Here is a 27,728-nt window from a genome sequence, read left to right on the forward strand (position 1 = left end):
GAAAACTTTATGGAGTCGGTTTTCCAAAGTGAAATGGAATTCTGACCTGGACATCCTTGAGATCATGATCAGCAGAGTGAGGGAATTCTTAGCTATGTCCATTCACATCCTTTCCTTTTTGTTCATTGTATTCCTCCCTTACATAGTGCTCTGTGCTCTCCTTCTGTTGCACACACACAAGGCGTGTCTGTGATTGAGGCTGTTTGTGTACACTGCAGTATCTGGAGTTGCCTTTGTCTCCCTCTCTGACCAGAAACTCAGATGCAGAGTGAGGAGGGGACTGCCACCCTGCCACACAGGGTTTGGGCCCCTTGCTCCTTTACTTTTCTTCAGTGCAGGAGCAGCCTTAAACAGAGCTATACTGGGTAGTATTACTTCTTTTGGATTTGAGTGCCTGGATAGCAAAAGAAATATTTTTTTCTTATAGAATGGATTGAGGAGGCACTGCATAAAGTCAGCAGCAACTTTCTTGGCTCCTGTTACATGTCAAGATGAGTCAGAATATTTAGGGCCATTTGTTAAATTTTTTTAAAAAATTAAAAGTATTTATTTATTTGAGTTACAAAGAGAGAGAGAGAGACATAAATCATTTATCCACTGGCTCACACCCCTAATGGCCACAACAGCTGGGGTTGGACTGGATTAAAGTCTGGAGCCAGTGTCTTCTTCCACATTTCCCATGTGGGAGTAGGAGCACAAGCACCATCCTTTGCAGCTTTCCTATGCACATGAAGGAGCTGGATCAGAAGTAGAGCAGGTGGGACATGAACTCATGCACAATATGGAATACCAGCATCACAGGCAGTGGCTTTCCCACTATGCTCTACTGTCTGTTTTATTATTATTATTTTTATTTGAAAGGCAGAGTCAGAAGCAGAGGCAGAGAGAGAGAGAGGGAGAAAGGCCTTCCATCTTCAGGTTTAGTCCCAGATGGCTGCAATGGCTGGAGCTACCCTGAACTGAAGCCAAGAGCCCGGAGCCTCTTCCAGTTATCCCACATGGGTGCAGGGGCCCAAGGGCTTGGGCCATCTTCTACTGCTTCCCCAGATCTTAGAAGAGAGCCAGATCAGAAATGGAGCAGCCGAGACTCAAACCAGCGCCCATATGGGATGCTGGCAGTGCAGGCAGCAGCTTTCCCTGCTGGGACACAGTACCAGCCCCTCTATTGTCTGTTTTATGGAAATTTTATTTAAGGGATATTAGAAGGCCCTTCAGGCCCTTCCTACAGAACATTTTAAAATAATGATTGACAGTCCACAAGACTGCTTCCAAAGGGAGAGAGCTGCAGGGACAGAGAGGCAGTGATGTAGAAAGGGTATGAGGAACAGGGGAAGGCAGGAAGGCCAGAAGAAATCTTGAAAAGTATTCCAAAGGATAAAGTCATAGGACACAGGTCATTTGTGCAGGTTTCTATTAAAGGGTTTTCTTTTTTTCTTTTTTTTTTTTTTTTTAATTAGAGATGATTTCTAGCATAATTTGTGATATACTTGACTCACTTTTCGGTTTTCTTCTTTCAGGTTAGGATGTGCTTATAAGATGTAGAGGGGCTGGTACTGTGGCTTTGTAGCTTAATCTTCTGCCTGTGGCACTAGCATCCCATATGGGCACCAGTTCTAGTCCCAGCTGCTCTTCTTCTGATCTAGCTCTCAGCTATGACTATGACCTGGGAAAACAGTAGAAGATGGCTCAAGTGCTTAGGCCCCTATACCCAAAGAGGGGACAGAGAAAAGCTCCTGGCTCCTGGCTTCAGATCAGTGCAGCTCTATCTGTTATAGCCATTTGGGGAGTGAACCAGCAAATGGAAGACCTATATCTCTGTCTCTTCCTCTCACTGTCTATAATTCTACCTCTCAAATAAATACAATCTTAAAAAAATAAGATGTGGAGAAGTACTGTAATTAAATGCAATAGTACACTCCTAAATATGCAGTTAGCATTAAATTTTTGTTGAGAAAGTGATAAGCTTGGCTTTATGTGTGTCTTGCTTAGAGCAGAATTTTTATGACTGAATTTGAGATAATTAAAAATCAGTTTTATAACTGAAACATTGACCATTTTTACTGCTGCAGCCTCCCCCTCACTCTGTGTCCCTATGCAGATAGTCCACATGAGAGTACAACAGAAAGAGAGGCCTGCATATCTGGAGTAATGCAAATATGCCCTTTGCTTAAACCAGGGGATTGATCGACTGGAGTTCTTTGTGATTCAGTTTGCATTTTTCTGTAGAGTGAAATATAGCAATTTGTGTAAAGTATCTTGTCTTCTAGTAGATGAATCCAATTGGCTTTCTTATCCATCTACCTGGCATCACATGTGATTCCCAAGACAAGTATTGGGCTCTATGGGGAAAAAAAAAGTAGCCTCTTCAGAGTTGATGTATTTCTCCTGGACAATTGGAGAAATATTTTGTAAGAAGCAGTTCACGGAGGATGTGTACTTCCCTAGAATTGAGACTGAAGTGATTCCCTTTACTTGGCCCTCCCTGAGCTAGGTCCTGAGGCTCATTGATCAGGGAAAGAATGCTAATATTTATAGGCCAATTATGAATGATGCATGTTTGTCTTACACATGAGATGTCTACAGATCTGTTTCTCAAGGCCTTTAAGATAAAGTAAGAAAAGTTTACAACAAAAGAGAAGGTTGGCATTGCCTGTTGCCTTGGTCTAGGATCTGTGCATTTATTACCCCCTGAGTACTCTGACTCCTATTGTGAGCATCTCCTAATGGTTCTTTTTTGGCCACTCCTATGTCCAAATTCCTTAGTGGGTGACAATCTTTGACCAGACTTCCAGTCTGATAACTCAGCCCAAATTGGAGTTGACTAGTTTGTGTACCCACTGCAGGATTAAGTTGGTCCAAACTGCCAGTGACCAATGACTGGGCTGCCTTTATGCTCACTCAAGAGATAAGACTCTGGGCACAGGTTCCAAATGGCTTTGCTTGGTCCTCTTCCCTAGATCTCCCTGGTGACCAGGCTGATTCTCAGGTAGGCAGGGAACTTGTTGGCTCACAGAAGTCTCTGGATTTCTGTTTTGTACTCATCTGCAAAATATTTGAAAGTTTTCTCTTGGATCTCAAAAGTCCTGAGTAGGGAGTTTTATTTTGTAATGAGATGTGTCTTTATAAAGACAGGTGTCACTGAAGACTGTGCGTCCTCAGAATTAAGTGAACTCAGCCAGGCCTGGATGGAGTTCCGGGATCCTGGCTTCAGGCTGAACATTGCCTGCTGTTGTGAGCATTTGGGGATGTACCGGAAAACGGAAGAAATCTCTCTCCCTCTCCGTCTCCCCTGCCTTTCAAATAAAATGAAAAATGGATAAAAATTGGAAAAAATGTGTTTTGCCTTGTGTCGTAAGGAAAAAAGATTAATCACTGTTATTATAGGTAGAGCTCATTTGTACACTTCACAAATACTCACAAATCTCAGGTTAAAGGCTTGGTGGTCACTACTGGCTGGGCTGCCTACTCAGCTCCCATTCTGTAATGCATCCCCTTCCATCATCTGCAGTTCACTTTGGGTGCTCATAAAACACCAAACTGCCTCCTGACTTTGCATCCCTGTGTTCTTTATACATAGCTTGGCCATAATCTCATTTTCTTTAGCAGCATGCTAATTTTTATGAGTACTTCATAGGCAAAGAATAACGGGGTCATTGATTTTCTCTGAGCTTTTGCCCTAAGTGGTTTATTTTATGAAGTGGATTCAGGGTACTGTATAGAACTTCGCTGATCAGAAATTGGGGTGCAGAGGTTGATGTTAGAGAAATAGGGCTGTCACTGCCACTTCCACCCAGCAACCCATGCTTGCCTTTGGATTCTGTTTTTATAGTGTTGGAATGAGGCAGTTAGTGATGCAATAAAGGAATGAAATTTCAATTTTTGAACATTTTTATTTTTATTGATAAAAAGAGAAGAGATTCCATGATAATGTAATTCCATAAGAACATAACCATACTTCTCTATTTCCCCCTCCTTTCTTCCTTTCAGTTTTTAAGGATTTAAGAAATTGGATTTTTCCTTTACCTAATCTTCACCCCTTCACCTCCCGCCTTCCTGTCCATTTGTTTCTACTTTACAATCTAGTACTTTAAGCTTTTTCCCCCTTCTTTCATGCATGTTTTGCCTACTTCCACCCCAATTCCAAAAAAGGAAAAATTAATAAAAATCATGAGATATTGGTTCAAAGACAGGAATCCTGCCCAGAAATACAGGGGGAAAAGTTACCTGCTTTTTCTTTTTATTAAAGATTTATTTATTGATTAACATTTCTGGAAGGGGCAGCTGGTCGTTTTCCAAGGTCTGTCCTTAGAATGTGAGGGGAGCAGGAGATATTGGACAGACTCTTTACAGTCTGTTTGTTTTACTCTGAGAGCTATTGTTCCACTGGCCTGTGGCAGAAAAAAATGAGATTTCAATGATATTTTTCTGCATTACTAATTTTTATGATGAGTCTCTTCTTTTTTTAAAAAGATTTATTTATTTATTTGAAATTCAGAGTTACACAGAGAGAGGAGAGGCAGAGAGAGAGAGAGAGAGAGGTCTTCCATCTGCTGGTTCTCTACCCAGATGGCCGCAATGGCTGGAGCTGCACCAATCCGAAGCCAGGAGCCAGGAGCCAGGAGCTTCTTCCAGTTCTCCCACATGGGTGCAGGGGCCCAAGGACCTGGGCCATCTTCTACTGCGATCCCAGGCCATAGCAGAGAGCTGGATCAGAAGAGGAGCAGCTGGGACTAGAACCTGCACACATATGGGATGCCAGCACTTCAGGCCAGGACATAACCCACTGTACCACAGTGCTGGCCCCAATGAGTATCTTCTTTATCAATGGATAGAGACCTGTCAAATTTGCCATGAGAAAAAAATTTCACAGACACAGCTGCCTCCAGAGGAGATGCATGCCTCTCCATTCCCGTGTGGCCTTCCCCTGAGATCTCCAGTTGGCTTCCCTTGGTCTGCCTGAAGAAGCAGAGAAGATTCCAACCTCAGAAAAAGTTCACTACGACTCTGGTGTGTTTGCTTGGAAGTTTCTGTCCAAAAAGTAATCATTTAAGAACACCAGGGGGCATTTTACTAGTTCCACAGGACTCTTCATCCTGGCTTCAGTGGAGAGGAAAAATAACCTAAGTCGAGGCATGGTTCTAGGCAAAGCATAATCATAACAAAAATCCTCATATTTTTCTTCACATTGTTAGTCTAACATGGGTTAGAACTCTCTAATGTTAAAAAGCACAAGAATTAAAAATTGCTATTTTATGCTCTTATAAAGCTCCAAAAGCTAATATTGTGCATTTCTGGGTGACTTGAAGATTCTAAATTTGAAACTAATTACATTGGCTGGCTTTGCAGAATAGGAAGAAAATAATTGGTTTGTTAATTATTTATATAGAGAGACTATGAGAGAAAACTATTCGTTGGTACCAATTGTCTATGACAAGCTTTAGTGTTTATGAAACTATGATTTATTTTATGAGCTGTGTCCACTTGAAGTTGTGAAAGAAAGTTCTTCTTTTGAAAGAACTTCTTTTGAAGTTCTCTTTTGTTCTTTGATTATTTTGTATGTATAGTTTCTTAAAAGGACCTGCATTGTTAATATCTACAGTTAGGACAATGAAGTCCTGACAGGGCACACATGTCTCTAGAATTAGAAGAGTGCTCATCATTCTCATACTATGTTTTGTTGCTTTCAGCTGTGACAATGAGACATGTAAATAAAATACCAGAAATTCAGCATGTGGTTACCCCATAAGTAATCTTATTTTATCTGCATCGGAATAATTTTGATAGCCAGGTGTTCTTAAGTTGCTAAATATTCTCCTAGTTTGTATTTATTTAAAGACTGTTAACAGTGCCACAAAATTTTTGTTACAATAAGTTGATTGCAGATAAGAAATTTGCAAATTCATACCTTGACTACAAATTTTACTTTGTAACCATCACAGACTAGGAGGAGTCATTAATCATTAATCCTCATTTTTCTAAAATAAGAGGTTGTAATTAATATGAATATATAAAGAATTTATTTTTTTAAGATTTTATTTATTTATTTGAGAGATAGAATTACAGACAGAGAGAAGGAGAGACAGAGAGAAAGGTTCTCCTTCCGTTGGTTCACTCCCCAGATGGCTGCAATGGCTGGAACTGCACCTATCCGAAGCCAGGAGCCAGATGCTTCTTCCTGGTCTCTCATGAGGGTGCAGGGGCCCAAACACTTGGGCCATCTTCCACTGCATTCCCAGGCCATTGCAGAGAACTGGACTGGAAGAGGGGCAGCTGGGACTAGAACCAGCACCCATAAGGGATGCCAGCACCACGGGCAGAGGATTAATATACTGTGCCACGGCACTAGCCCCAACTATATAAAGAATTTAGAACAGAAAATCTACCTACATCATGGAATTTATCTCCCTTTCAAAACATTTAATAACCTTTGGGATAGAAAATGCTAACTTGAGGTGCTGGAATTAAATTTACACACAAGTAAAAGATGTTTTAGGATGTTTTACTTTATAATTTAAGTTAGATACTGTTAGGAAATTCTAAATTATTTTGTGGATAAATTGTAATTTCTTTTCACAAGTGCATTTGAGTAGAAACACAAGCTTCTATAATCAATTATGTTTTAAACATGTTCATGTATGTTTTGTATTAAAAATAACAAATTTTATAAAATTCAGATACACCTTGTTCAATACAAGCCTATACTTTTTTTATGTTTTATCTAAAAGGAATTTTTTTTAAAGATTTATTTTATTTATTTGAAAGAGTTACAGAGAGAGGTAGAAGCAGAGAGAGAGGTCTTCCATCTGCTGGTTCACTCCCCAGATAGCCACAATGGCCAGAGCTGTGCTGATCCCAAGGCAGTTGCCCAGAGCTTCTTCTGGGTCTCCCATGCTGGTGCAGGGGCCCAAGGACTTGGGCCATCTTCTATTGCTTTCCCAGGCCATAGCAGAGAACTGGATCAAAGACGAGCAGCTGGGACTAGAACCAGTGCCCATGTGGGATGTCAGTGCTTCATGCCAGGGCTTTAACCTGCTATACCAGTCCCAAGAATCTTTGTATTTAATTTTTTTAATGAAGCAAATTCAAATGACATAGTAAGTCCATAATTTTCCACAAAATTCATAAACTTAACATCTTAAGTCATATAAGTCTTCTAAATCATTCACAGTTGTGCACTCTATGAACCTATTCCACAGCAGCTGAGAATCTTAACCTAAAAGCACCAAGTCTTCAGCGATCTTTACAGATCTCTATTTTTCATTCTCTAAGACATGCAGTCAGGCTGCTGATGCAGCAAATACCAGTTCACTTTAAGTTTAATGGAAAAGGAAAAGCATTTGGGAAACCAACACCATTAACATTATTAAGTCTGAAACATTTCTACCTCTTTACTGAATGACTTTTCCTTCTGTTCACTTTAAGGAATAAGAATTGAGTTTGAACACTTTAGGCATTTGTATTTGTTTTTTAAGTCTAAATGAAAACAAAAATGTAATCTCTAATCTAGACTATTCTGGAATCTTTTATTAGATTTAGAATTTTACAGCAAAGTAACATGATCTGTTTGTCCAAGCATAGCTTTTAAGAAATTCTCTTCATGTATGTAATTTAATAAAGCTTATTTCCAATATATACTTCCTTTGTTTTCATTTGCTGAAGCAGTGTTCAAAGGGTGTTTTTAGGATCTTGCCAACATCAGCCCTATGTACCCATAAACTATTGGAGCCATTAAATGGACAATAAAAACTGGTTGAGGCTACTGATGAATGCTTCAAAAAGAATCTGATACACACAGATTTTATCATATTCAATTCAACTGAAGTCTTTCTTAAAACTGTACTCTTGATAGGCTGAAGATAGAGTAATGGAGTTAGTTCTTTATGCCAAAAATACATGGATCTGTTGTACAAAGGCTTCATTCTTTGTCAGTCATCAGTAACTTGAGGTCTTTCTGTAGATTCTGAATAGCAGTGCTTACATCTTCATATTGCAAAGCACTGCCAGCATATTTGCAGCATTTCTGAGCTATCACAAAGTCCTCCAAAGGGATGAGGTGGATATTGACTTGGGAAACTGTACTGAAAAGTGCAAGATCAATGGCTGGAATGGTCTATAGAGTAGGTTGGATAGTATTCCTTGTTACACCCATGCTATGAGGCACTTTTGCTGGTGTGTTGGCTGGGGCATGCGCACCTGGAGGAATCTGTATTTAACTATAGCTGCCTGATGGCATGCTGCCTGGGTCAAATGCTGAAGATGATTATGGCTTCTAACTGATCTGTTAATTTTGATAAAAATTTATGAAACTCAGGAGTTTTACTATCAATCTTTATTCCAGTTTGCATGGCAAATAAACGACTCCCTTGATGAAATACATAATGATCAAACAATGGCTGCCAACAACCACCCCACAGATCAGTTCTTGAGCAACTGTTCAGTAATAGGCCACCACGGGGTCCTGCTTGTCATGCTCCTAAGCCATCAGGTGATACTGTATTCTCTTAAACTGTGGGGAGAGTCGGGGCAGTGGAGCACGCTCTGCCATCTCCACTCTAGAATATCACCACTTCCTCAAGCCTATACCTTTTTCAAGTACATATTCTTACATTCACAGAAAAACAGCTAACACCAGACTGACTGTTTTAAAAATAAATGGTTGCAGAGGTCTGCTCATACAACATTTAAAATTGTTCAATAAAATACTCTGTGATTTAAAAAAGGATTTATTTATTTATTTGAATTGCAATTTTACACTGAGAGAGAGAGATCTCTGATGGTTCACTCCCCCAAATGACCACAATGGCCAAGGCATGGCTAGATTGAAGCCAGGAGCCAGGAACTTTATCCAGGTCTGCCACATGGGTACAGGGATCAAAGCATGTGAGCTGTCCTCCACTGCTTTCTCAGGTTCATTAGCAGAAAGCTGGATCAAAAGTGGAGCAGCCAGGACTCAAACCAGCACTCATATGGGAAGCCAGTACTGCAGGCAGTGGCTTAACCCACTAAGCCACAGTGCCTGCCCCAAAATGACTTTTGGTTTCTATATGATAACCATACTAACTGGGGTGAGGAGAAATCTCACTGTGGTTTCTATTAGCATATCCCTGATGGCTAGTGATCCTGAGCATTTTTTATGTGTCTGTTGGCCATTTGAATTTCTTCCTTGGAGAAATGCTTGTTAAAACTGCCTGTTAATATAACAGGAAAATGGCTGTTGCCCATTTCTTGAACTGCATTGTTTTGTTGTTAAATTTGTTGAGGTCATTGGAAATTTTGGATATTTCTACTAATAGTTTGTGAATATTTTCTTCCATCTGTCAGTGCTTCTTTGTTGGATTTCAGAAGTTTCTTAGCTTGATATAATCTCCTTTGACTATTTTTGCTTTTATTGCCTGTGCTTCATGGGATCTTTTTCCAAAAGCGTTTGCCTATGACAATGTCTTGCAGAGTTTCCCTGATATTTTCCCCTACTAATCTGATGGTATCACATAGATTTAGATGATTGATCCAATTACAGTTAATTTTTGTATAAGTTGTAAGGTGGGGATCTTGTTTCATACTACATGTGAAGAACAAATTTTCCCAGCACCATTTTTGAAGATTATCCTTTCTCCAGAGATTGCTTTAAATTTGTCACAAACTAGTTGGTTATAGATGTGTGGATTAATCTGGGGGGATTCTATCCTGTTTCATAGGTCTGCATGTCTTTTGGGGTGCCAATAGCAAGCTATTTAGATTATAACTGCCCTGCAGTAGATCTTGGATTCTGGAATTGTGATACCTCCAGCTTTGCTTTTGTGAAGATTGCCTTGGCATTTCATGACAATTTTAACATCATCTTTTTCCTAACTCTGAGAAGAATATTGTTGGTATTTTTATTGAGATCACATTGAATCTGTAAATTGCTTTTGGGGGTTTGGCACTGTGGAATAGTAGGTTGAGCCTCTGCCTGTGTCATTGGCATCTCATATGGATGCCAGTTTGGGTCCCAGCTGCTCCTCTGATCCAGTTCTCTGCTCATGGCCTGGGAAGGCAGTGGAAGATGGCCCAAATGCTTGGGCCCCTGTATCCACCTGAGAGATGAGGAGGAAGCTCCTAGCTCCTGGGTTCAGATCAGCCCAGCTCCAGCCATTACAGCCATTTGGGGAATTAACCAGCAGATAGAAGATATCTCTTTCTGTCTCTCCCTCTGTCTATACCTGCCTCTCAAATAAATAAATGATTGTAAAAATTAAATTAAATTAAAAGCAATTTCTTTTGATGGCATCCGTTCTTCCAATTTATGAACATGGAAGATTTTTCTTTTTTTTGTGTTTTTTTTCTATTTCTTTAATGTTTTGTAAATTTTCTTGTAGAGATTTGTCATACCTTGACTAAATTTATTCCAAAGTAATAAAAATTTTTATGGGTGTCATGAATGACACTGATCTGTTAAGTTCTTTTTCAGTTCTGACATTTTTGTATATATAATGGTTATTGATTTTTATGTGTTGATTTTATATTTTACAACTTTACCAAACTCTCTTATAAGTTTCAATAATCTCTTAGGGGAGTCTTTTGGTTTCCCAATATATAGGATCATGTCATCTGCAATCAGATTGTTGGACTTCCTCCTTTCTAATTTGTTTTCCTTTGATTTCTATTTTTTGCATTATTACCATAGCTAAAACTTTTAGAAGTGTATTGAACAGCAGTGGTGATGGTGAGCAACTTTGCTTTCAGATCTTAGTGGAAATGCTGTTTCTTTGAAATGTATTTACCAAACCAGGAATTAATGAGGAATTAGAATATTAGGTGAGTACTTCATGTGGTTAGACGAGTTTTGATGTACCCTCTCTGTATCCTAAGAGGTTGGTTTTCCAGCAAATTGCTTCCTAATGGGGGTGTGCACTGTTTTATGGGGAAGGTAGCTTCATCTGCCCATGATGTCTACAGGGAAAGATGATAGAAAGTCTCCTTTGTTTTCCTTCTCAGTATATGCCATTGCAACCACTCCCACTATCTTTACAGAATTTCTGGCCATGAGGCTGTCCTCTTTTTGCTCAAGAACTGTGTGATTGGTTTCTATGTCTGTGAATGTTAGTGTGGGGGTAAAAGAAACTTTGGAGAGCAAGACAGGTTCCTGTCTCTTGGTGGCATAAGTGCAATTGTAGATCAGAGGCATTATAATGTCTCATTCAGATTCACCCTATAGATCTTGGCTGGTTCAGGAAGGGATCCCAGTGGTAGGTCCTTAGTTCCAAAGCAATAGAAGGGATGAATAATGTTGCATTTTCAGTAATTTATTTTGTCAGAAGATGATGTGTCTGTCAGAAGACCAGTGAGTCTTCAGGTATACAGAAAGGAGTTCTAAAATTTCTGTAGACAACTGGTCTCATACAAGGTGGCCAAGGAATGGAAATGGGTGTTCAGACCATTTGAGCTGAATTGTGTATGAGCTGAATGTAGGTTGCACCTCTGTCACTGTTTACTCATCTCTAAGATGAGTGTAGCAGCAATACTAGTGAAATGTCCTTACTGTGAGATGTGTGCAGGCTGACTTACACTTTGTTGCAACTGCATTCATGGGGTTTCTGGTGTATCTTCTTCAAGTGAAGTTTCTGGTATCCTGCACTCCATAGCCTGCCCAGTACTACTCATTTGAGGTTACAGAACTTATACAATACCTAGTTCCTGGGAACATGGAAGTTTGGATACTGTGGGACGGTCCCATTTCCTTAGGAAGTGAGTAGTTGTTATGGTATTTGAAGGAGGCTCCACAAATAAGAATCATTTCTAACAGAATACCACTTAATGCTCTCTGAGACAACACCTTAAGGCTCAGAGAAGAGACAAGAGTCATTGAAATGTCAAGATCCTGGTTGCATGGTCCAAGCAGTTACGGATCATATTGACCAGAGTGAACAAGAAGTGCATGCTATTAACTTACCTCATCCATTAGTTTTCAAGAGTTGGTGGTACTCAAAGTTCTGGACCAGCCTTCAAAAAAGAGCTGTGAATGGATTAGAAAGACAGTGGTCTTAAGGGTACAGCCTGGGGTGGAAGGATAACCTCTCCTATCTGAGAGTCACCATCTGCATTGCTTCCTACCACATGCCCATTACTTCACTCCACTATCAGGATTTCTAGAAATGGAGGTCTGTGAAACCTAGTCTGTCATATTTGGTACCTGGGCTATGCTGCTGCCCCCTGTATTCTAATAGTCTTTCCTGGTAGCTCAAGGAGGTTTTTCCAGGAGCTCTTTAAAAAAAAATGAAACAAATTGTATTTCAGGAGAAAAGTGGTTTGAGTAGTGTCACATGATTTGTAAATGCCCAGCACCCTAACTTCTGTCTAATGTTCTCTATCTTGACACACTTAATTAAAAAACACATTTATTTTCAGATCCATTTCAGAAACTGTCACCAGTTCCAATAGTACTGCTTGAGAAATATCCCCTGAGCATGGCTTCCCTTTTGCTCCTAATGCTATGTATGGATTGTGTGTCTTCAAAAAGCATGTCATGGGGCTGGCGCTGTGGTGCAGTGGGTTAATTTCATGGCCTGAAGCACCAACATCCCATATGAGTGCCAGTTCGAGATTCACCTGCTCCACTTCTGATCCAGCTCTCCAGTATGGCCTGGGAAAGCAGTAGAAGATGGATCAAGTCCTTGGACCCCTGCACCCACATGGGAGAGCCAGAAAAATCTTCTGTCTCCTGGCTTCATATCAGCATAGCTCCATCCATTGCAGCCAATTGGGGAATGAACCATTGGATGGATTTCTCTCGCGCGCGCGCTCTTTCTCTCTGCCTCTCCTCTCTGTATAACTTTCTTTCAAATAAATAAATAAATCTTAAAAAAAGCTATCAAATTTTCTCCCTTTGTTTTTGACTGCTGTATAGTATTCTATAGAGTACATGTCCCATAATTTCTTTATCCAGTCTACTGTTGATGGGTATTTGGGTTGGTTCCAGGTCTTAGCTATTGTGAATTGAGTTGCAGTAAACATTAATGCGCAGACAGCTTTTTTGTTTGCCAATTTAATTTCCTTTGGGTAAATTCCAAGGAGTGGGATGGCTGGGTTGTATGGTAGGGTTATATTCAGGTTTCTGAGGGATCTCCAGACTGACTTCCATAGTGGCTTAACCAGTTTGCATTCCCACCAACAGTGGGTTAGTGTCCCTTTTTCCCCACATCATCTCCAGCATCTATTGTTGGTACATTTCTGAATGTGAGCCATTCTAACCAGGGTGAGGTGAAACCTCATTGTGGTTTTGATTTGCATTTCCCTGATTGCTAGTGATCTTGAACATTTTTTCATGCGTCTGTTGGCCCTTTGGATTTCCTCTTTTGAAAAATGTCTATTGAGGTCCTTGGCCCATCTTTTAAGTGGGTTGTTTGTTTTGATGTTATGGAGTTTCTTGATTTCTTTGTAGATTCTGGATATCAACCCTTTATCAGTTGCATAGTTTGCAAATATTTTTTCCCATTCTGTTGGATGCCTCTTCACTTTCCTGACTGTTTCTTTTGCAGTACAGAAACTTCTCAATTTGATGCAGTCCCAAATGTTAATTTTGGCTTTGACTGCCTGTGCTTCTGGGGTCTTTTCCAAGCAGTCTTTGCTGGTACCTATATCTTGCAGGGTTTTTCCAATGCTCTCTAATAATTTGGTGATGTCAGGTCGTAGATTTAAGTCTTTAATCCATGTTGAGTGAATTTTTGTGTAAGGTGAAAGGTAGGGGTCTTGCTTCATGCTTCTGCATGTGGAAATCCAGTTTTCCCAGCACCATTTATTGAATAGACTGTCCTTACTGCAGGGATTGGTTTTGGATCCTTAATCAAATATAAGTTGGCTGTAGAAGTTTGGATTGATTTTTGGTGTTTCTATTCTGTTCCATTGGTCTATCCATCTGTTTCTGTACCAGTACCATGCTGTTTTGATAACAAGTGCCCTGTAGTATGTCCTGAAATCTGGTACTGTGATGTCTCCGGCTTTGTCTTGTTGTACAAGATTGCTTTAGCTATTCAAAGTCTCCTGTGTCTCCATATGAATTTCAGCATCATTTTTACCAGATCTGAGAAGAAGGTCTTTGGTATCTTGATTGGTATTGCATTGAGTGTATAAATTGCTTTTACTCTATAGAATACTATACAGCAGTCAAAAACAATGAAACCTGGTCATTTGCAACAAGATGGAGGAATCTGGAAAACATTATGCTGAGTGAAATAAGCCAGTCCCAAAGGGACAAATATCATATGTTCTCCCTGATTGGCGACAACTAACTGAGCACCAAAGGGGAAACTTGTTGAAGTGAAATGGACACTATGAGAAACAGTGACTTGATCAGCTCTTGTCCTGACTGCTGATGTACAATGTAATACTTTATCCATTTTAGTATTTTTTTTTTGTTCTAGTACTATTGGTTGAACTCTGTAATTAACACACAATTATTCTTAGGTGTTTAAATTTTAACTGAAAAGTGATCCCTGTTAGGAATTTGGAAAACATTATGCTGAGTGAAATAAGCCAGTCCAAAGGGACAAATATCATATGTTCTTCCTGATCAGTGACAACTAACTGAGCACCAAAAAGGAAACCCGTTAAAGTGAAATGAACACTATGAGAAATGGTGACTTGATCAGCCCTTGCCCTGACTGTTGATGAACAACTTAATACATTATCCCTCTTAGTATTTTTTTGGTTGTTCTACTTAATACTTTTGGTTGAATACTGTAATCAATGCACAGTTATTCTTAAGTGTTGAAACTTAACTGAAAAGTGATTACTGTTAAATATAAGAGTGGGAATAAGAGAGGGAAGAGATGTGCAATTCAGGACATGCTCAAGCTGACTTACCCCAAACAGTAGAGTTAGAAACATACCAGGGGATTCCAATTCAATCCCATCAAGGTGGCATGTACCAATGCCATCTCACTAGTCCCAGTGATCAATTTCTGTTCACAATTGATCATAATGATAGGACTAAGAGCCAAAGGAAGCACATAAACAAGACTAGTGTCTGCAAATACTAGCTGATAGAATCAAAAAGGGAGAGAATGATCCAACATGGGAAGTGAGATACACAGCAGACCCATAGAATGGCAGATGTCCTAAACAGCACTCTGGCCTCAGAATCAGCCCTTAAGGCACGTGGATCTGGCTGAAAAGCCCATGAGAGTATTTCAGGCATGAAAGCCAAGACACTCTGGCAAAAAAAAAAAAAAAAAAAAAAAAAAAAAAAAAAAAAAAAAAAAAACACACATGCAAAAACAAACAAACAAAAAAAATCTAAATGAGAGATCTCCGCGAGTGAGATCCCAGTGGACAGAACAGGTCATCAAAGAAGGAGGTACCTTTCTATGAAGGGAGGAGAGAACTTCCACTTTGATTACGACCTTGTCTAAATATGATCAAAGTCAGTGAACTCAAAAGGCTTCCATAGCCTTGGCAACTCATGACAAGAGCCTAGGGTGATTACTGATGCCATAAACGAGAGTGTCAATTTGTTAAGTCAACAACAGGAGTCACTTTGCACTTACTCCTCATGTAGGATCTCTGTGCTTAATGTGCTGTACATGGTGATTTAATGCTATAACTAGTACTCAAACAGTATTTTTCAGTTTGTGTTTCTATGTGGGAGCAAACTGTTGAAATCTTTACTTAACATATGCTAAACTGATCCTCTGTATATAAAGAGAATCAAAAATGAATCTTGATGTGAATGGAAAGGGAGAGGGAGAGGGAGAGGGAAAGGGAAGGGTTGCGGGTAGGAGAGAAGTTATCAGGAGGGGGAAGCCATTGTAATCCATAAGCTGTACTTTGGAAATTTATATTCATTAAATAAAAGTTTAAAAAAAATTCTCTCTTTCAGTAATTTCTTTTTGAACAATATAGAGTATTCATGCAACTACAGAAAATTACTGTGAACCTTTATCCTGTTCTGAAATAGTAACATTATACTAAGTCAGACTTCATGTGATCATAAGTTCCTTAAAATATAAGCCAAAAGAACACAATGACCGTATATAAGCAGAAATTTGAAGAACAACCTCATTATCTCCACATAATTTATTTTTATTATTCCCAGAACTTTTTTTAGTGTCAGCAGCTTTCCTAAGGTCTAATTGATAGGCAAAGATTGTGTGTATATGAGCTTTTTACTAAGTTTTTTAAAAATTTATTTGAAAATGTTATATATGGAGGAGAGACAGGTCTTCCATCTGCTTTTCTTATGCCAACAGCAGGAAGCTAGATCAAAAGTAGAACAGCCAGAACATGAACCAGTGCTCATATTGGGTGCTTGCATTGCAGATGGCAGGTTTACTTGCTATGTGCCAATGCTGGCCCTGTTTTATGAAAACTTCTAAATGAAATTTTGAAGTTGTATGCATTGTAGTTTGCATGTAATTCAACTTTCTGCCATACTTACTGGTATGTATCAGCATTTGATGTAGGACAAATCAGAAAACACAATGGCTTAACAAATAGTCATTTGATTTGCAGTTCTGACTCCGTGTTATGGGCTGCCCTCAGCTGCACAGTTCCTATGATCAGTCCAGGAGCAGAAATGAGAGTTTAGTCATTTGGGGAACTGATTGAGGCTTCACTTAAGTGTCTGGGGATTTGTGGTGAACCTTGGCTATATATTATCTCTTCCATAGGCAGGCCCCAGGGTTTTTCAGAAGATAACTGTCAGAAAAAGAAAATCTGAGAAGGCAAATACTTTACAAATTGTCTATTTCTGGGGCTTGTGCTGTGGTGTAGCAGGTAAATCCACCACCTGCAGTACCAGGATGCCAGTTCTAGTCCTGGATGCTCTACTTCTGATCCAGCTCTCTCCTATGGCCTGGGAAAACAGTAGAAGATGGCCCAAGTCCTTGGGTCCCTGCACCCATGTGGGAAACACAGAAGATCCAAAGCCAAGAGCCAAGAGCTTCTTCTGTGTCTCCCATGCAGGTGCAGGAGCCCAGGGACTTGGATCATCTTCCACTGCTTCCCTAGCCATAGCAGAAAGCTAGACTGTACATTGAGCAGCTGGGACTTGAACCAGCTTCCATATGGAATGCTGGCACTGCAGGCAGCAGCTTTACCCATTATGCTACCGTTCTGGCCCCCAGAGTTCTCTTTGAACTCCTTCCATTCACCTTCTCTTCCAGGTATGATTCTGGGTCCTCCACATATTTCTATGAGCAAAGAAAATTAATATATCACCTACAGTGGTTTTTTTAATTATTTTTAAAAATTTTTTAATTATTCCCCAGCTTGTTATCAGTTCTAATTTTAGGAGATTAACACTAGTTTATTTATTTATTTTTTTTAGATTTATTTATTTGAAAGAGTTACAGAGAGGCAGATTGGGAGAGAGAGAGAGAGTGAGAGTCTTCCAATGGCTGATTACTCCCCAGTTTTCCACAGTGGCTGGAGCTGTGCTGATCCAAAGCCAGAAGTGAGGAGCTTCTTCTGGGTCTTCCACAATGGTGCAGGGCTTCAAGGACTTAGGCTGTCTTCTACTGCTTTCCCAGGCCGTAGCAGAGAGCTGGATCAGAAGCAGAGCACCTTGGATTCAAACTGGCACCAATATGGGATGCCACCACTGCAGGCAGTGGCTTTACCTGCTATACCCCACAATGCCAACCCCAGTATACTAGTTAATTAAAATGGAAAAATAAACATACAATTTGTTCTCAAGGAATGTACAGAAATAAATGATTAATTTGGCATGATTATGAAACATTACTGTTATCTATAATAATGCAATTTGGTCTCTTGTCTTTCTGTTGCCATAGAAAAATATATATTTGTTACATGTATTGAATTGAAACAAAGAGCACAAAATGCTACATTTTGGGGGCCATGATGTCTGAAACAGTCTTTATTGTCACATAGATGATGTACTGAGCAGTGTTTTAGTGCTACCTATGAAGTAAACACTTAGCATTCTGCAAGAGCAAGTTACCTAGTACTAAACACAAATCAGTTAAGTTTAGTTTTGAATTGTTAGACTAATGGAGTCCTTAATACCTTGGAGAAGCTGAATTGGTTTCAGGAATAGGATAAGAAATGTGTGGAGAAAAGAATCTACTGGAGGCTCATTTATTTTTTAAGATTTATTTATTTATTTGAAAGGCAGACTTATAGAGATTGGGAGATACAGGGAGAAACAAAGAGATATCTTCTATCCCACAATGGCTGGGACTGAGCCAGGCCAAAGCCAAGAGCCTGGAACTCCATGTAGGAAAATCCAACATTGACACTCTGAGGTCCCATATTGGTGGAAGGGTCCAAATACTCGGGCCATCTTTCACTGCTCTTTCAGTCACATTAACAGGGAGCTGGATTGGAAGTGGAGCAGCCAGGACTCAAATCCTCTGTTTACATGGGATGCCAGCAGTGATGGTGGAGGCTTAGCCTGCTGCATCACAATTCTGGTGACTATTGCAGGTTCTTTTATTTTTATTATTTAATAAATGTGAATTTACAAAGTGCAACTTTTGTATTGTTGTGCCCCCCCAGCTCCCTCCCTCCCGCAGCCCTCCCCTCTCCTTCTCCCTCTCCCATCCCACCCTTCATCAAGTTTCATTTTCAATTACCTTCATATGCAGAAGATCAACTTAGTATACACAAAGCAAGGATTTCAACAGGCTGCACTCACACAACTGCACAAGGTATAGGGCATTGTTCAACTAGTAGTGTTGTTTTTAAGTTTCATAGTAAAACACATTAAGGACAGAGATCCTACATGGGGAGCCTGTACTCAGTGACTCCCGTTGTTGATTTAACAATTGGCACTCTTATTTATGACATCAGCAATCACCCGAGACTCTTGCTATAAGCTGTCTAGGCTATGGAAACCCCTTGAGTTTTTCTGTGAGTCACAAACAGATTGTACTGCAGACATTCCCAGGTTCCTTTTTGTGGAAAATAATTCCAGTGCTTTCACTTTAATTATTTATAATTTTATTTCAAATGTTTATCATTTGAATGTTTTGAGCAAGTAATTCCATTGCTTTCACTTTAATTCTGTAAAATGTTATTTCAAATGTTTATCAGTAGAATAATCATAGACTAGGGCAAAAGCTAATTTCTATTCTTTGTCTTTTACCTGTATCTTCTCTCTTACTTAAAAATATTTATTAGCTTGATAGAGAAAGAAGTTGATGGACTGAGAGATAGAGAGCTTCCACACATTAATTCATTCCCTAAATAGCCATAGCAAGCAGAGGTAGGGCAGGACTGAAGCCAGGATTGAGGAGTGGAATCTAGGCCTCCTTCATTGGTGACATCACCACTGCTTCCCCAGGTTTGCATTATCTGGGAGCTAAAAACTGGAGCTGACATTGAAAATCCAATGCTGACACTCTGAGGTGGCATCATAAACACTAAGCTAAATGTCTGCCTGTTTTTTAATATATTTTTTGACATATTAGAAGTGATGTGCATGGTGTTTTCCTAGAAATTCTTTTCTGTTCATTCTTATCATAGTTTCACTGATTTTTTTTTTTTTTGCCTTTTTTCCTCAATGCTTCTACATACTTCTTCCTAACATTGCCCATTCAAGAGTCTATATTGCCCCTCTTTTAGCCTGCTGTGCAATTCCCCTTGACAGATGTGGCCTTTGTAATTTGAACCTCCTGTTTTCCTCAAGCTGGGCATTTTTCACAGCCTGTAGATCATAGGTTTGAATCCTTTGTGTGGCTTTCTAAACATTCAACAAATCTAAGTGAAACCACATCCTTTCTTTTTTCCTTCATATCCATACACAATTGTCAATGTTTGTTTTGTGACACAGTTAATATGCTGACTGGAAGTGTACTGTTACAGGTGATGATAGCATTTGAAGACCTGGCTGTGTACTTTACCTGGGAGGAATGGCAGAACATGAACAATGCTCAGAAAATCCTATACAGAGATGTGATGCTGGAGATCTACAGCAGCCTGTTCTCCTTGGGTGAGTGACACCAATCACATGCCCAGTGATAATATTTTCTTGCTATTGACAAATAAGTGAACACTTTATAAAGTTTAATAATGGGCAGGTATAGAATTTGAGTCCATGCAGACTCAGCCCTTAAGGCATGCAGATCCGGCTGAAAAGCCCATGAGAGTATTTCAGGCATGGAAAGCCAAGACACTCTGGGGAAAAAAAAAAAAAAAAAAACCTAAATGAAAGATCTCTGTGAGTGAGATCCCAGTGGAAAGAACGGGTCATCAAAGAAGGAGGTACCTTTCTCTGAAGGGAGGAGAGAACTTCCACTTTGACCATGGCCTTGTCTAAATATGATCAGAGTCAGTGAATTCAGGGGGCTTCCATAGCCTTGGCAGCTCATGACAAGAGCCTAGGGTGATTACTGATGCCATAAACAAGAGTGTCAATTTGTTAAGTCAACAACAGGAGTCACTGTGCACTTACTCCTCATGTAGGATCTCTGTGCTTAGTGTGCTGTACATTGAGATTTAATGCTATAACAAGTACTCAAACAGTATTTTTCACTTTATGTTTCTGTGTGGGAGCAAACTGTTGAAATCTTTACTTAACATATGCTAAACTGATCCTCTGTATATAAAGAGAATCGAAAATGAATCTTGATGTGAATGGAAGGGGAGAGGGAATGGGAAAGGGGAGGGTTGCAGGTGGGAGGGACGTTATGGGGGGCAGCCATTGTAATCCATAAGCTGTACTTGAGAAATTTATATTCATTAAATAAAAGTTAAAAATTAAAAAAAAAGAATTTGAGTCCATGGATAATCTGAATATTTACCATCTAGCAAAAGATTCAAATTGGAACATTTGTTGCATAGCTCCTGGACCAAGCTGCAGTCCTTTAAATAACCCAAGGTAGTGATTTCACAAAGTCTTACATTGTTTCCATTAATAGGGCACTGCATTACCAAACCTGACTTGATCTGCAAGTTGGAGCAAGGAGCAGAGCCATGGATGGTGGACGAATGCCTGAATCAGAGCCTTTCAGGTCAGTCTGCATGTAAGGGACAGGTAGGCCAAGGCAGAAAGTGTGCAGATCCTGATGACAGCTGGTTTTGTGCATCAGACACAGGCATTCTAGACTATTTAGAGATACCAGTATCTTTCTAACTCATTTGTTCTTGGTTAAAAATGTTCTTTGATTTAAGAAAAATTCCAATCATTTTCTGATGTTACTAAGGCTTTTATCTAGGTTTGATGCATTCCCCAAATTCTAACATGTCCTTCTCTACACTTTCATACCTTTTCCTTCATGCACTTATTAGTTCCTTCAGTGCTTGTTAATTAGGCATCTACAGAAACCTATTTCTTTTTTTAAGATTAATATTTTTTCGGTTTTTTTAAGATTTATTATTTATTCAAAAGTCAGAGAAAGACAAGAAGGAGAGAAAGAAAGAGAGAGAGAAAGAAACAGGTCTTTCATTCGCTGGTTCTCTCCCCAGTTGGCTGCAATAGCTGGAGCTGTGCAGATCCAAAGCCAGGAGCCAGGAGCTTCTTCATGGTCTCCCACATGGTTGCAGGGACACAAAGACTTGGGCCATCTTCTGCTGTTTTCCAAGGCCATAGCAGAGAACTAGATTGGAAGTGGAGCAGCTGGGACTCGAACTGGCACCATATGTGATGCCAGCACTGCAGGTGGTGGTTTACCCCCTACACCACAGTGCCAGCCCCAGAAACATATTTCTAACATATTGCTCAGATTGAGTTCTCACTCATGATTTTGCCCAGGCATAGAACTTGCTGTTTTAAGCATATCAGGACTGAATCAATAAATGTGAATTCTCTTTCTTAATCTCTTTCTCTCTCTTTATTTTTCCTCTGTGCCTCTCAAATAAATAAGAAAATGGTAGTTAGAAACATTGAGCCTGTGGCTGCCAAACCTGTTTCATTCTCTCTATCTCTCATTGTGTCTCTCTGACTCTCAAGTAAGTAAACATTTAAATGCTAAAAGATGGTCATGAGTAAGCCTTTGTGCATGACATCAGAAATTATGAAGCTAAGAATGGCACTGTACTGAGACATCAGAAATTATGAAGCTAGGAATGACACTGTGGTGCAGTGTGTTAAAGCTCCCCCTGCAGCACTAGCATCCTATATGGGTGCCAGTTCGAGTCCCACTGGTCCTCTTCTAATCCAGCTCTCTGCTAATGCACCCAAGACAGGAGCAGAGGATGGCCCAATTCCTTGGCTCCCTGCACCCATGTGGGAGACATGAAAGAAACTCCTGGCTCCTGGCTTCATCTTGGCCCAGCCTTGGTTGTTGTGTCCATGTGGGGAGTGAACCAACAAATAGAAGACTTCTCTCTTTTTCTTCTACTTCTCTCTATAACTCTAGCTATCAAATAAATAAAATAAATCTTTTTTTTTTAAATAAAACTGAGCATGAACTTGTATAAAAACATGAAAATAAGTGATCCTCGACTCACCAAGAAAGTAATGAGATTCTTAGACCCAAAGTCAAGTAGCCTCATGGGTTTATGTTGAGTGGCTCAGATTTCTTTAGGGGTGGAGTATAAATTATGACTTCTTTCTCTTATTTTTCAGTATCATTGAAAAACAAGCAAACAAAAAAGATAAGAAAGGCATAGGAAATTAAGCTTTCTGTGAAAATAAGAGGCAACTGATCAAAAGCTTCCAGAATTCAAATTATAACACAGAATTATTTATAGAAAGAATTGAGAGGAGATAACCAGCATTGATGATTTCAGAATGAGCTAGAAAACACTTTTCAAAGAAGATGAGCACATCCTGGTTTGCAGAAACAAATTCTTCAAACTGATTGGGAGTGTATAACTCAGGTGGTATATTGGGACTTTTCTGTACCTGTTGTACTTCTGAGAAGCTGAAGGTGTCAGGTGTCCTTAGGAATTTGGGGAAGCTGTCATAGAGTAAAAACAAAGTAGTTTTTCATTTGATAAATCCCACAAATGATGTTTACCTAGGAAACTGAACATGATAAAATCATAGATTCAAATCCTATTCCTTAAATATGGTCCTGCTTAAAGTACAGACGCATTTCACTCTTCTCCACCTGCAAGTAAATGATCCAGTGAAACTTTCTCATGTTTATGGTTGAAATATCAGAGAAGCACAAAACACACAATTTCTATAAAAATAAACTGGAGAAAAAGGACAGGGAAAAAACTGGTTGCTAGATAGTGGGTGAATATTTTTATTAAATATTTGTCCATTCTTTAAAATATTTTATAGTTATTTCATCTTTGTGAAAGGCAGTGATAGTGGGAGGAGAAAGAGAAAGAGGTCCTCTATTAGTTCACTCCCCAGATGCCTACAACACTTAGGTCTAACTAGTCTGAAGCTGAAACTCTAGAATTCCACCTAGTCTTCCCTGGTGTATCACAGGTCCCCTGGTGTATCACAGGCACATGAACCATTATCTTCTGCCTCCCAATTTACATAGGCAGAGAGCTGTATTGAAAACAGAGTAGCCAGGGCTCAAACTGACACTGTTTTGAGATTCAGGTATCCCACACATCTTAGCACAAAAGTCATTCTGCCATACTTGAAAAATTCTATTAGTAAACAGGTTCATGTTTGAACATTGGGAAACCTTATGGTACAGTTTAGTATATTACAGTATTAAGGAGAAAAACCATATAATGGTCATAAATAAGTATCTCGTACTGATTTTGTGAAAATCTTATACCACTTGGATAACAAGTAACTTCATTCCCTTTATATGAGCATGCCAGGAGAAACAGTTACATGTGATTCAGTGACATGATTGCTTTTTTCTCATTTCAGTTGGCATGGAAAGGGGTGACCTGATTAGGATCAACCAGAAAAGTCAGGACAAAAATCTGAATCAGGATTTTATGAAAAATAACAAGACATCAGCCTCCAAGAGAGTTGAATTAAAAAAAACACTTAGTTTAAATTCAAGCCATATTCCAACAGTGATTATTAAAAAGGGAACCTATTCAGGATTGAAGCCTGAGGAATGCAATATATGTAACACTGTGTATCCCTGCAATGGACCTGATGAACTACCGGCTAGAGAGAAATTTGGTAACACTGAGGTACCTGGAAATTCTCTCCAGTTCTGTGAGCCTCTTGGTCAGCATGACAAGATTCACATCATGAAGCAGCCATTTGGACCCATTGGACAAGGAAAAGTCTTCACAAGGAAGATGTTCTGTAAATCTGAGAGGGTTCATATGGGAGAATACTGTAATAAGGCAGCTGTCACTTTTGGAAAAGGAACTCATATAGAAAAAGCTATCCATGAAAATTCTAGCCTCAATATGCATCAACAAACCCACACAAAAGAGAAATTTTATGAATACATTAGGTATGTTGAACCTGTCATTCACCAATCATATCTTGCGATAAATCAGAGACCACATATAATGGGAAAACTCTACACATGTAAACCTTGTGGAAAATCACTAATCTCTAATTCACCTTATGAAAGTAATGACTGTGGAAAAGCTTTTGGACAAAAGCCAAACCTCATAAAGCATGAGAGAATTCACACAGGGGAGAAACCTCATGAATGTAATGGCTGTGGAAAAGCATTTGGCCATAAGTCAGCCCTCCTCATACATCAGAAAATTCACACAGGAGAGAAACTTTATGAATGCCTTCATTGTGGAAAAGCCTTTGGCCGTAAGTCATCCCTCCTCATACATCAGCGAATTCACACAGGGGAGAAACCCTATGAATGTAATGACTGTGGAAAAGCCTTTGGACAAAAGTCAAACCTCATAATACACCAGATAATTCACACAGGAGAGAAACCTCATGAATGTAATGACTGTGGAAAAGCCTTTGGCCATAAGTCAGGCCTTATGAAACATCAGAGAATTCACTCAAGTGAGAAACCTTATAAATGTAATGACTGTGGAAAAGCCTTTGGCCATAAGTCATCCCTCCTCATACACCAGCGAATTCACAGAGGGGAGAAACCTCATGAATGTAATGATTGTGGAAAAGCCTTTGGCCGTAAGTCAGCCCTCCTCATACATCAGCGAATTCACACAGGGGAGAAACCTCATGAATGTAATGGCTGTGTAAAAGCCTTTGGACAAAAGTCAAACCTCATATCACACCAGCGAATTCACACAGGGGAGAAACCTCATGAATGTAATGACTGTGGGAAAACATTTGGCCGTAAATCAAACCTCATGATTCACCAGAGAATTCACACAGGGGAGAAACCTTATGCATGTAATGACTGTGGGAAAGCCTTTGGACAAAAGCCAAACCTCATAATGCACCAGAGAATTCACACAGGAGAGAAACCTCATGAATGCAATGACTGTGGGAAAAACTTTGTACGAAAGTCAGAGCTCATGAAACATCAGCAAATTCACACAGGGGAGAAACCTCATGAATGTAATGACTGTGGAAAAGCCTTTGGCCATAAGTCATCCCTCCTCATACATCAGCAAATTCATACAGGGGAGAAACCTCATGAATGTAATTACTGTGGAAAAGCCTTTGGAAAAAAGTCAACCCTCATCATGCATCAAAGAATTCACACAGGCGAGAAACCATATGAATGTAATGGCTGTGGAAAAGCATTTGGACAAAAATCAGACCTCATGAAACATCAGCAGATTCACACAGGAGAGAAACCTCATGTATGTAATGACTGTGGAAAAGCCTTTGGCCATAAGTCAACCCTCATAGTGCATCAAAGAATTCACACAGGGGAGAAGCCTCATGAATGTAATGACTGTGGAAAAGCCTTTGGACAAAAGTCAAATCTCATAGTGCATCAAAGAATTCACACAGGGGAGAAACCTCATGAATGTAATGACTGTGGAAAAACCTTTACACAAAAATCACACCTCATAAGCCATCAGCAAATTCACACAGGGAAGAAACCTCATGAATGTAATGATTGTTGAAAAGCATTTGGCCATAAGTCAGCCCTCCTCATACATCAGCAAATTCACACAGGGGAGCAACCTGTGAGAAACATACATGTAATGACTGTGGAAAAGCCTTTGGCCAAAATCACACCTCCTATCACATCAGAGAATTCACACAGGGCAGAAATCTCATGAATGTAATGACTGGAAAAGCATTTGGCCATAAGTCAACCCTCATCATGCATCAGAGAATTCACCCATGAGAGAAACCTTATGAATGTAATGACTGTGGAAAGCTTTTGGTCATAAGTTCCAACTCGGAATGCACCTAGAGAATACACACAGGGAAATAACCTCATGAATGTAATGACTGTGGAAAAATCTTTTGCTATAAATTGTACCTTATGTCAAAACAGAATTCCCACAGGGCAGAAACCTTATGAATCTAATGAGTGTGGGAAAGCATTTTGTTATAAATCATAGCTCATATCATGGCAGAGAATTCACACTGAGGAGAATCCTCATGACTGTAGAAAAGCCCTTGGCAATAAGTCACATCTCAGAATGCATCAGAAAATTCACATGAAGAGAAACTTTTTGGACATAATGACTTGAAAAGCCTTTTCCTCATTGCACATAATCTAATTCATGTAGGGGAAAACACTTTGAATATAATACATATGGAAAGGCCTTTATCCATAAGTAACACCTCATAAAATTTCAGAGAATTCACATGGGGGGAGAAACTTTATGAATGTAAGGAGTATTGGAAAATTCTGTCAAAATCACGCCATATAACATCAGAGAATTTATTACAAGGTGGAAATCTTGTAATAAATGTGGGAAAGCCTTTTGTCAGAAGCAATACCTCATAACACATGGAATTCACATAAGATAGAGAACTTAAGAATATAATGAATGTGAAGGACTTTTTCCAAAATCAATGTGACCATGTGACAGAGTCTTTTGCTGGAAATCACATCCCATACAATAGGCACTCCCATAAAGAAGAAAGGCCCGAAATTTTATCAGTGTGAAAAAAGCCATTTGTCAGAAATCAATCATTATATATCAGAGAATTCACACTGGGAGTTTCTTAGCAGTGTAATGAATGTGGAAATATATATTTCCTGGAATTCAGGCTTGCATAAATATAGAACTCAAAAAAGGAGATATCCTTCAAGTACAGCAGATATGAAAAAACCTTTAGCCAGAAATTAAACATCAACAAACACCAGAGGATTCATACAAAAAATATCAGTTTAATGAATGTGCAAAATTCTTCTGCCACAAATCAGTTCACATGAAGAGACTCAGAAATGAGAAAACATGCATGCATAGAAAAGTTATGTACCATAAGTCATCTCTCAATGACTGACAATTCAAACAAAGGAAAAAATCCTATGACCGTATTGTAATGGGATTATATTATTATTATTAGGCAAACTTCCACAAAACATAACAAGATTACAGAGAAAAGTCCCTGAAATGTGATGTGTTTGGAGGAATTCTTTGGAATCACATCATAGCAAGTATTGGGCAGTTTGCATGATGAATTGTTACAGAGAGTGGTTATCCATTCTTCAGAAATTTTTTCTCTAATACAACCTGTCGTTCTGGTTTCTCATTTTTGTGAATGGGACCAAATATATGAACTGTGCTCTCATGTGTAAATTTTGTTAATAAATATTTAAAGTTGCAACAGGTGAATAACAGTTATTGCAACAGTTATTTGGAATACCATCTTTATCAATTATAAAGTTATTTGTTTTATAGCTGCTTTGTTGTCCACCCAGGATTCTTTCCCCACATTATTGTAGTGCAAGCCAGTCGTGTGACCATAGGAATGTCAAGTGCAACATGTTCCAGCCATCATAGTGTACTCTAGCCCTGGAGGGTAAGTGTTGTATGCAGCAAAAGGGAAT

General features: G+C 39.3%; 1 protein-coding gene and 1 pseudogene across 1 annotated transcript in view; both read left to right on the plus strand.

Moving 5' to 3' along the window:
• Positions 1-27,513, plus strand: part of LOC108175845 (zinc finger protein 569-like) — a 32,756-nt gene extending 5,243 nt beyond the window's left edge. Inside the window, exons 2-4 of the mRNA XM_070068658.1 lie at positions 19,804-19,930; positions 20,859-20,951; positions 23,729-27,513. Of these exons, the coding sequence (XP_069924759.1) occupies positions 19,807-19,930; positions 20,859-20,951; positions 23,729-25,839 (2,328 nt within the window). The 5' untranslated portion in view covers positions 19,804-19,806 and the 3' untranslated portion in view covers positions 25,840-27,513. The remainder of the gene's footprint in view (positions 1-19,803; positions 19,931-20,858; positions 20,952-23,728) is intronic.
• Positions 4,656-5,075, plus strand: LOC138848541 (apelin receptor early endogenous ligand-like; annotated as a pseudogene).
• Positions 27,514-27,728: the final 215 nt, after the last annotated feature.

Source organism: Oryctolagus cuniculus, chromosome 2, assembly GCF_964237555.1.
Source record: "Oryctolagus cuniculus chromosome 2, mOryCun1.1, whole genome shotgun sequence".
NCBI classification, from domain to species: Eukaryota; Metazoa; Chordata; class Mammalia; order Lagomorpha; family Leporidae; genus Oryctolagus; species Oryctolagus cuniculus.